The sequence below is a fragment of the Chrysochloris asiatica genome, unplaced genomic scaffold (assembly GCF_000296735.1).
Source record: "Chrysochloris asiatica unplaced genomic scaffold, ChrAsi1.0 scaffold00033, whole genome shotgun sequence".
Lineage (NCBI taxonomy): Eukaryota > Metazoa > Chordata > Mammalia > Afrosoricida > Chrysochloridae > Chrysochloris > Chrysochloris asiatica.
In genome coordinates this window covers 4,549,967-4,561,549 of record NW_006408551.1, presented here as the reverse complement: position 1 = coordinate 4,561,549, position 11,583 = coordinate 4,549,967, and the positions used below count along the sequence as shown (strand labels likewise).

Sequence of the window (11,583 nt, the reverse complement as noted above, 5' to 3'; positions counted from 1 at the left end):
ATATTATCTTTAATATGTGCCACCCAGGTCTTCATCAGTAGTGGAAGAAGGTCCCAGAACTACTTATCTTAATTGGTCATTTCAGTTTAATAACAAAAGACTGATTAATGATAACAGTATCTTGTAAAACCTTCAGAAGGAAAGAAATGTTTTGTGGACCATTTATTTCTTTTTTGTGTGGCAGTTTTATTAGTTTTCTTTTAATCAGCACTTTTTAAATGGAAAACAAAAATTAACCAAAAACTTGTCACAGAATTTTGGGACCCATTAAAAGAAAATTGAATGAGAAAAATGACCCAAGGAAACAATTAGTCCAAAATATTAATGGACATCGTGAACCTCAGCCTCCACAACCCTGAGACCAGAAGAGTTCAATGGTGCCTGGCTACCACTACTAACTGCTCTGAAATGGATAGAAGGTCCTGGAGAGAGTGGAAGAAAAACATGGAACAAAACTCACAATCACAAAAAAAGACCAAGCTTGCTGGTCTGCTACAGACTGATGGAATCCCTGAAACAATGGCCCTTACATGGAAATAGTTCTTGCTGGAAATTCTCTCATTTTTCTTTAGGAAATAAATAACATTATTCTTAAAGATTCCAAGACCTAAATGCTATTATTCTGCAGGGTAAATTATATCTCTGATCTTGTTTCAGTTACATTTTAACTGGATTTTCAAACAGCTTTACCTAGAAATTGCTCTAATTCATAATATACTTACATCAAATTCTCTACTTCTGAGTCATCAAGTCATTGATCTTTATCCCTTAAGTATTCACCTGTCAGTTATATACCCAGCCCCATGCTAGACATGAAATGAACTATAGAAAACCTTTCACCATAAACCCTGAGAAGGGAAGAAATGTTTATAATTCTGATTCTTGGATATTTATTATTTAACAAATACCAAGCAAACACTATCAACCAGGCACTACATTATTGGTGCTGGGTTTATAAAACAAGACATAGTCCTGCCATCAAGGAACTTATGGTTTAATTGGGAAGATAGAGATGTAAAGTAACTATAGTGTAAGAAATGCCATCTAGAAGTAAACACAGAGTGATACGATAGATATAGGAAGGGTATCTGCTAAAAAAAAAAGGGGACTCTGGTAGCATAATGGTTACAAATCAGGCTGCTAACCTCAAGGTCGGCAGTTCCAAACTACCATCTGTTACGCGGGAGAAAGATGAGGCTTTCTGCTCCCATAAAGATTTACAGCCTAGGAAACCCTGTGCAGGGTCACTATGAGTAGGAACCGACTCCATGATATTTAATAACATCTGCTAAAAGCTTGGATTTAAATGTTTGACTTGGTAAAATTGTGTTTATAATAGAATTAGCTCCCTAGTCAGTATTTAGAATGATGGAAATGTCAAACATGAGGATGAGTTTACCGATAAAATAGGATTAAACAGATGACTAGTAAGATTCAGTTCTTCCAAAACATTTAGTAGACTGATAAACCAAATCCAAGGTATACAACGCAATGAAAGTAAGCAGAGACCTGTGGTGTTCATTCTATGCCACACTTTCTATACATCTAACATTGCTAGTTTCTAAGCATCATTTCTAAGTGATCCGTATTTGTACTGAGATTTAAAATCTGTATGCATTGGGTGGTATATTCTATATAGTGACTAAAGTGTATTTTATTGGCATGATAAATTGAAAGTGGATTGTACATTATACATGAACGCGATTTTCAAAAAATGGCAAAGTTGTTTTGACACTAAAGTGTCCAAAATTGCATATTTGTGAGGGAGCAAAACCTAATTATTTTTTTAAATCATTTTTGGAAAAAAATCACCAACCCTAACTCAAAATTTATTTCATTTTGATACATTCCCTTCTAGCTACTGTTACATACACACAACCACTTTACAATTCTTGTATGCATATAATTTATATCTTATTTATTTTATTCATAACAACATCCCATTTTAGGAGCTCAGTTATTTTATTAGCCAAACAATATTCCACTGAGATAATGTATTATAATTTACTCAACAAGGTAAGTTTGAAAAGATTAATACCTTGTTTGTAAACTATTTTAAAAGCTAGAGAATTTAATAACAAAGGATCAAGTAGACCATGGAATCCTCTGGACCATCAAGTTACCAATGAAAGTGGAGAAACAAGTTATGATACATTACTTGATTTTCACAGAGCACCTTCTGACACTGGTTCGCTGTCACCTCCATGGGAATAGGACCAAGGAGGATACCTCATCAGGCCAACCACATCCTGATCTATCTCTTCATCCACAAAGACAAGACAGATATTATTCTAATTCTGACAGATTATCTGGACCAGCAGAGCTCAGAGGTTTTAATATGCCTTCTTCAAATAAAGCAGATGGGCCAGTACTTCAGAAATGGAATCCAGAGAAAATGATCTCAAAGATGATCTTGGTGGCAGCTGCTGTCCTCGTTAGTATAGTGGTGAGTATCCCCGCCTGTCAAAGATGATCTTAGTAATTTAAATGTGCCTGATTCATCTCTTCCTGCTGAAAATGAAGTAAATGGACCCGGCTTTGTTCCTCTACCTCCAATTAGAGGTTTATTGCTTCCAATGGACACAAAGGGACTTTTCATATGAAAAGGCTCTCCTTTGCCTCCACCTCCTCCAGGAAGCTTCCTGAGATTATTTTCCACCTAGGAAATCCCTGGCCTTCCACATCCTTCATTTGCAATGAGAAATGTCTACTCACTGAGAGGTTTTCCTCATTATCTTCCTCCAAGACCTGGATTTGAACCCCCATCCCAACATCCTGAAAGTAGAAGTGAACTCTCACTATAGAGTTGATTCCACCTTCAAATGAGCCTACTTCTGAACATCCAGAACCGTAAGAAACTTGACAATATTTTTAGTCTCTCTTCCAAAGTAACTTTGACATCTCTCATTTTCAGTTTAAATAACTGCTATTACTTAGTGATTATACTCTTGCTCAAATTGAAGTCTAATGGAATTAAAATTCTCAGGATTGTTAAATTGTTAAGTGCTGTTGAGTCGGTTCCAACTCATAGAAACCCTGTATGGGATTTCCGAGGAGCAGCTGGTGAGTTTGAACCACAGACCTTGCAGTTTTGTAAATAAAGATGATTTAAATATAAAAAAGTACTGATTGAGGTAAAAAATTATGTAGGCACAGCCTTGGAACAACAGGGCTCTGGGATACAGAGACTGAGACATGGATGGAATGGGGAAAAGGGGGAATAATATTAAGATACTTGGCTGTCTTTTGAACCTTGGTTTTCCATGCCTTATATTATAAAACAGACACTGGAGGGGGAGAGAAAGGAATAGCCAGAAATATCACCATAGAAAGCTAATAAGTCCATCTTCTGCCTATAACTGATTGGAATATCTAAAATGGGGCTACAATATGTCCAGTGAAGGAGGTTTCCTGAGGAGCCTCTGCATTACATAAGATTATAGGTGGAAGCCTGAACCACATCCAGACCTTCAGAGACAGGAAACTTTCCTCTTGAAAGGACAAGCAGACCAGCCTGGAGCAGCTAGAAAACCAGAAGACACTTCTTGAAAGACCTACAGGAAAAATATAAAACAATAAGGGCAGTCCGACTGTTACCACAAGAACAAGTAAGTTGCTTGCCCAGGAGACATCAAGGCAAGCGGTTGGGTCCTCTCAGTGCAAATCCTCTTCCAAGACTAAGACGCAATGGAAATACACGCTTTGATTGGCGACCATGCACGTCACCTATAAAAAGTGACCAAAGAACATCAATGAAGCAGCGAGCTAAGCCCTGCATCGTTCAGCATACTACTGTGAACCTGGGTGGAGACTTGGTCAGCCAGCAGCGAGGCAAAACCTAGGGACTCATGGGCTCAGAGTCAGTGACACAGCCACAGAGGACTGAGTGGAGAGCAAAGCGACCGATGATATGAAGAGGGCAGACAGACGCAAGAACACCCACACTTGCAGATGATACCCACTTGACCTGGCTTCAATGACCGGATGAACAGAGCTCAACCTGAAGAAGAAAGAAGAGGAAAAAAGCGTCATCTGATACAATTTGATAAACTTGACCTACACCTATAAATACAGTAGCTCAAAAGAGGAAACAAATCCCTGCTGCAAGAATTATTCCCATCCCCTGCACACAAAGAGTAGACAGGAATGGACAACTTGAACACTGGCTACTCAAAATGGGGGGAGGGATACAAAGGTAAGAAGTGACTGGCTTACAAGCTTTCAAGAGGGAACCTAGATCCACAGGGCAGGGAGGAGAGTAGAGCCTCCAGTGAGTAGTACCCAACCTGTCTAGAAAGGGCTGATGAAAAGAAATGCAGATGGGTCTCTTGGGATGCAATGGTGAATAATTGTTACCAGGACTGATTGTGAGGACTGGAAATGTAAAGGTGGATATTTTATAGCAAGGAGGGAAGTGATTAACCTTTCAGTCTAGGAGCGGAGGGCCCTGGGACCATCAATGGAGAAGAGTGGAGAGCGGGACCCTACCCAGAGGAGCAGTGAAGCCTGAGACTGAGACAGAGAGGATGACGTGAAGAGATGGAGTGGCTGGGGATTTGAGATCCAGAGAGGGAAAGGGGCTGTGTGCTGAGGACCGTGGGGGGGGGAGGGGGGGAAGGCTTGCAGGGTATACCCTTTGGTTGGGTGATGATGCATGGATGGGATGGTAACTATGGCAATGATAGAAGGAATGCAAAACTAATGTTCCCCCATGTAAACTATCACACAATACAAATTAAACATTTATTTAATTATTTTTTAAAAAGTACTGATTGCAAACTTTATCTTTAATGTTTAGTAATTTTTGAGACTTGACGTACCACATTATCATTTACACATAACCGAAATTTAACACAAGAAAGAATCCTTTAGCTTCATTGTCTTTAAGCCTCTAATCCAAATCACTGTCCTTCCATCCATCTGTAAACAAGTTAAGAATGTCAGGGACAAGTAGAACGTGGAGTTACAAGATAAGCTACCATTACAGGTAAGAATGACCATATTTTCTAAATCCAAAGTTTAAACACAGGCTCTAAAAAGATTCAAGAGTGCACTATACAAAAAAAAATCTTATAAAGAGGTTGTCTTCATTATCTAGTGCCCCTATAACAGAAATAACACAATTTAACAAACAGAAATTTATTTTCTCAGTTTGTTGTTAAGTGCCATCAAGTCAGTTCCAACTCCTAATGACCCTGGCAAAGGGTTTCCAAGAAGCTGGTGGATTTGAATTGTTGATCTTTGAAAAAGCAGATCAGTGCTTATCTTACAGTCCCCACACAGTTTAGGAAGCTAATAATCCAAATTCAGAGTGCCAACTCTAGGGGAAACCTTTTTTTCTTTGTCAGTTCTGGGGAGAAGTCCTTATTCCCACTCAGCATCTGTAGGCTCGCCATTCCTTGGAGATCCCCATGCATCTTGGCATCAAGATTTTCCTGGATCCAAGAGTTTCACAGTGCAGGGAACCCAGGGCCAAAGGATGGACTCCACTCCTGGCTCTGCTTTCTTGGTGGCGGTAGGTTGCCCTTCTCTGCTCACTTCTCGCTCTTTTCATCTCTCGTCAGATAAAACATGTTGCATGTCAGAACCCTGAGAAGCCACCTTACACTGGATCAGGACCATTAGGGTTATGGATCGCTGTGAGTCAGAACCGACTTGATGGCAGTTGACAACAACATCCCACCCTTAATCCTCCTACTGGTTTAGCACATTAGATCACATTATGGAAAATCATAACAGTTATGTGGTGATGCACTATGGCATAGCTAATTGTCACAGTACATCACACATAGCTGCCAAAACACTGAGAATCATGACCCATGTCAAGCTGACACATATTTTGGGGGACACAGATCAAGTACTGGACCACAAAGTCAGTTTGAACCACAAGGTCAGCGTTTCAAACTCACCAGCAGCTCTTTGAAAACTGTATGCAAGGTTGCTATGAGTCAGAACCGACTCAACGGCACTTAACAACGACAGATTCAATCCATGAGAGATATAAAATGACATTAGATCATAAATTTAGTGTACTGACTTTACTTTTTAAAAACATCTAGTCAGGATGATCAGAGCTCAACTAGAAGAAAGAAGAGGAAAAAAGAATAATCTGATACAATTTGATGAACTTGACCTACACCTATGGATGCAGTAGCTCAAAAGCGGGAACAAATCTTTACAGCGAGGATCATTCCCACCCTCTCCATACACAGAGTAGACAGGGACGGGCAACTTGGACATTTGCTACCCAAAATGGGGGTTGCTACAAAGGCAAGAAGTGACTGGCTTACAAGCTTTCAAGAGGGAGCCTAGATCCAGAGGGCGCGGAAGAAGGTAGACTTTCTACTGAGTAGTATCCAATCTGTCTGGGCGGGGCTGATGAAAGGAGATGTGGATAGTTCTCTTGTGGTACAATAGTGAATTACTGTTATCAGAACTGACTGTGAGGGTTGGAAATGTAAAGGTAGACATTTTGTAGCAAAAGGAGGGGAGTAATTGAGTTTGCAGTCCAGGAGCAGAGGTACCTGGGACCATCAAGGGAGAAAAGCGGAGAGCGGGACCCTACCCCGAGATAGCAGTGATGCCAGAGATGGAGACAGAGATGATGACGTGGAGAGATGGAGAGGCTGGGGACTTTAGACACAGAGAGGGAGAGGGGCTGTGTACTTATGACTGGGTGGCAGGCTTGTAGTGTATACCCTTTGGTTGGTTGATGATGCATGGAGGGGATTGTAACCATGGCAATGAAATGATATACGATAGAATGAATGTAAAGCTAATGTTCTTCCATGTAAACTATCACATAATTCACAATAAAACACTAAAAAATAAAAATAAAAAAATTACCCATAGCTTTCAACTTGATATAAAAGCAGAAATGTACACACAATAAACTCAGAATTTTGTTGTTGTTAAAAAAAACATCTAGTCAAAGCTTTCCTTAGAAAATTAGGCCATATAGCTTCCATATATTTTTGGAGGGAAAAAAAAAAAAAGCAGGGAGTAGGAGCATTGATTATTGAACAAACTGTTGTTTGTTTTCATTCTTTAAATGTTTTGATCATGACAATAGCTCAGTGAGTGTCCTTCAGTAAGATCAGTATATTTTTCTTTACATTTAATCTCTAAAATACAAATACCAAGACTTGGTCACTAGCAACATCATACAACAGCACACTTCACAAGTTTTATAATTAAGCTTTAAAAATAATCACATTAATAAAACACATACAACAAACACAAATAAATACACTGTAAAAAAAAATACAAAAATGTAATTTATTTACTTCATATAGTTAGCTATGAAGATGATGATTTTTACCTTACTGTTTAAGGCAGTTTCATTTTTTGCCAGAGTTACTTTTCACATGCTAGAATCAGCATCTTCTTTGTGTTATCTGCATTTAATTGATCATTGATATTTATGTTCGCCCATGTGAAAACCATAATTTCTCCATGATCACTGAAGTTCTATAACATGTCTTCATATATTTGAATAATACCGGTCACGATTCTGAAAGTCTCTATGAGCGTATCTTGCATCCGTTTTGCTATGGGGGATCCTTCCAAAAGGCTCATGGTCATTGAAACAAGATTCAAAAACTTCATCAACAGCCTTTTGAGCTACTTCTCTGCTGATATTCCTAACAGCCAGGATAGAAAGAATGGCTCGGTCTCGTACACAAGTCTAAGGAGAAAGAAAAGTACATCGTTTTAATTGCATATTAAGATTTAATTATTAAATAGTAACATTTCATATGGAATCCTAGTGTGGCACTGCACTGTAGAATAATGCACTAGATCGCAAAGCCGGTTTGAACTGCAAAGTCGGTGGTTCAAAGTCACTAGTCACCCCTCGGAAACCCTATTCTGGGTTGCTATGAGTTGGTACCTACTCCCTGGCACCTAACAACAACAACATTTTATAATATCTGAACTACAATTAAAATCAATTTCCTCTCATACTAACTTAATTAACTTCTGTCATTAATAAGATAATTACAAATGAGAAAACAAAACGAACAAAAAAAAAAAAGTAACTCTTATAGAAAATGTTTGGAAAATTATTTTAATATAAATAAGACCTTTATTTTCTCACCTTTTCCAATAACATAAGCAGATGTTACTCTCTGAAATTCTAGACAGTGTCTGACAAACATTAACTCCCAATTTGTAAAATCACAAAAAAAATCTATTAACTTGCTCCTAAGTAAATTTTTCTTTAAAATTTAATTAAATGTAAGACATACTTACTTCTGCATCTCTCTCCCTTCAAATTTCATCTGGCTAGTACTAGATACTAGATAGGGGTCCTGTTGTGGCACTGTAGAATAAGCAATGGATTGCTAACTACAAGGGTGACATGACAGTTCAAACCCACCAGTGGCTCCTTAGAAACTCTATGGTGGTGGTGGTGGTGTGATGTGGAGTCGGTTCCAACTCATAGTGACCCTGTATTGGGTTTCTGAGGCTGTAAATCTTTATGGGAGCAGAAAGACTCATCTTTCTCCCTCAGAACAGCTGGTAGTTTCGAACTGCTGACCTTGAGGTTAACAGCCCGACCTGTAACCACTACTCTACCAGAGCTCCTTTAGAAACCCTATACAGGGTCGCTATAGTTGGAACTGACTCAATGGCACTTAACAACAACAACAACAACAATACTAGACAACTTTTATTTTTCCATTGAGGCGGGTACAGGTATTTTTCGCTGGAGGTAACAGGAAACAACACACCCAAATTTTAAAGTGTCAATATTTAGAATTTTTTTCTTTTTAATTTTTTTATATCAAATTATTTTTTATCTTAAGTGTTCTTTGTGGATTAACTACAGTTTGGTTTCTAAAAAAGTTTACCTAATAGCAGTTGTCAGGAAGAAAGGAAATGTCTCTCCCTCAGGAAGAAAATTAAAATGTGTCTCCTGGAGCCACATGGTTGAGAGACAGTGTAAGCCAAAATTCAGATGTACTTCCCTCTAGATGCAAAAAAGTTCTGTTAAAAATGTTACTGTGCAAATTTATAATCAGGTACTGTACTTGTTGTGATGTTTCTTGGGTAACATACTATTAAAAAAAAATGTAGGGACTCCATTCTCTGAGACTCTTCCCTAACCAAACTCCCACCTCTCCATTTACTTTCCATCCTACTATAGTTCTGTGCATGTTCTGTTGCTGCTGCCCAAAGGTAGGCGAGGGCAGGCTTCCTTTCAAAGACCGTGAACCCTGGATCACATATTTTACCTACATTATCTTTCTCTCTGGAGCCCTGGTAGCATCATGGCTACAAGCTGGGCTGTCAGCTGCAAGGTCAGCAGTCCAAATCTACCAGTTTCTCCATGGGAGAAAGATGAGGCTTTCTACTCCCATAAAGATTTACAGCCTCAGAAACCCTATAGAGGGTCACTATGAGTCAGAACCAGCTCTATGGCACACAATCACCACCACACCATCTTCCTCTTTAGGCGGTTTCATTTTTTGGCAGTTACTTTTCACATACTAGAATTAGCATTCTCTTTGTGTTACCTGTATTTAATTGACCATTGATATTTTATGTTTGTCCATTTGAGAACCCTGATTTCCCCACGATCACTGAAGTTCTATAACATGTCAGTTCTATGTATCCCACTTCCACCCTTTCCACTGAGAACCAAAACACACAGCCCATTCAAATTCAGTCCACACTGAGTTTACCAGAGAAGCAGGGATTCAAGGTCACAGGAGACACTGAAAATAGGACAACCTCAGTGACTAATCAGTAAACTGACCTCGCACAGGCTGAAAGCATTACCAGTCCTACTGGAATCATCACCCTCTCTAGTCAGAAGGCCTGTCATCTGGCTCCCAGTCACTAAGTAGACAATTTCTCCTACTAACTGTGACTTCCCATCCTGCACCCCAGAGTGGAGTTCTTCCCTTCACTGGAGAACTGAGGGCTTTCTTGTTGCTGTTCCATTCCTATCCTGATACCCAGCTCATAAACCAGCCAACCTTTCCCAAGTGTGGACACAGAGCACCTTGGTTGCTGTGGGTAGAAGTACTTGTATTCATCATCAATCTGTCAGTTTTATACTTCCTCTTCCCCATGTCCATCTATCAAAGATCTTAAAGGCCTTCTAGCAGCTGCATCTTGCCTTTTAGGGGTTTTGTTTGCTTGTTTGTTTATTGTTGTTTTTTTTTTGGGGGGGGGAGGGGTTACATTTGTTTCCTTTTGTTTATAAAATCCCTCAGTTTAATTTATTATAGTCAAATCTACAACAACCCAAAGAAAGCTTTTCCTATTATGTCATACAGTCTTAAAGGTACATAGCTACAACTGTGCTACAATGCAGTCTCAGTCTGTTCCGAAAGATGCTACTCTTTTGGTCCCTCTAGAATCCTGAAGCGGAGTCCTGGTGTGGCGCTGCAGGATAAGCACTGGACCACAAGGTCAGTTTGAACCGCAAGGCCAGCTTCAAACCCACAGTCACTCCTCAGAACTGACTCAACAACACTTAACAACAACAACAGAATCCTGGGGTAGTTTAGAAATCTAAATCTAAAACCGCTGAGACAGAAGTAAGACAGGCTGTGATTCTTCCATTCCTTATCCACCTCCACTCAAAAGTATCTCAGGAGTGAGATCACAGCTCTTTTTACTATTAAAATCTTTCCATCTATCACAGAGCTTGCCCCATAACTATACAGTAAAACTAAATTCCACCTATCTGGCTTAGGAGGTGTGATGGTTAAGGTTGTCTGTCAATTTGGCTAAGCCAAGTCTCAGTGGTTTGACAGTTAGTCATCCCCATGAGCTCTGCTATTATGTAATCACCTTCATGATGAGATCTGCCATGTACAGCCAACCAACTGAAAGGGAGTTTCCTTGCTGCGGGGTGGAGGTGGAGTGGCCTGCTTCCAATATATGTAGATGCTCTGTCAAAGCGCTTTTGCTTTTTTCTGGATCTGGATGTGGATCCTGCATCTAGCTCATCATCATCTGACCTCCAGTGTTGCAGCTGTTGTTGTTGTTGTTAAGTGCCTTTGAGTCGATTCCAACCCATAGCAACCCTGTATAGGGTTTCCAAGGAGCAGCTGGTGAGCTTGAACTGCCAACCTTGCAGTTCAAACAGCTTTGCAGTCTGGCACATTAACCCACAGCACTACTGCCTGCTAATCCTGGAAGTCATTAGCCTCTGAGGCCTGAATCAGCAGCCTGCCAGCTGACCAGCCAGTTTTAGGTTCATCAGCTCCTGCAGCTACGTGAGGAAAGAGAAGCCTGCAGTCTGACATCTTATCCACAGACTTGGAACTCATCAGCCTCTGCAGCTGTGAGTCATTTTCTTGAACTAAATATATATGTGCCTATATATGTATGTGCATATCTGTATGTAATAACAAGGTCAGCAGTTCAAACCCACTCCTTAGACACCCTATGCAGGGTCGCTATGAGTCAGAACCAACACTATAGTACTTAACAACATGTATATATATATTGAATTCCATTATCTTTTAATTCCATTTTCTCACAAACTTTTTGAATGCCCGTTGTGTGTGTATATGTATATACATATGTATCTGTGTGTGTGTATCTATAGATAGATAGATA

General features: G+C 39.6%; 1 protein-coding gene across 1 annotated transcript in view; it reads right to left on the bottom strand.

Annotated features, from left to right (window-relative positions):
* Nucleotides 1–7,483: 7,483 nt before the first annotated feature.
* XRCC6BP1 (XRCC6 binding protein 1) overlaps nt 7,484–11,583 on the bottom strand; it is a 30,535-nt gene continuing 26,435 nt past the window's right edge. Inside the window, exon 6 of the mRNA XM_006859506.1 lies at nt 7,484–7,687. Within this exon, the coding sequence (XP_006859568.1) occupies nt 7,484–7,687 (204 nt within the window). The remainder of the gene's footprint in view (nt 7,688–11,583) is intronic.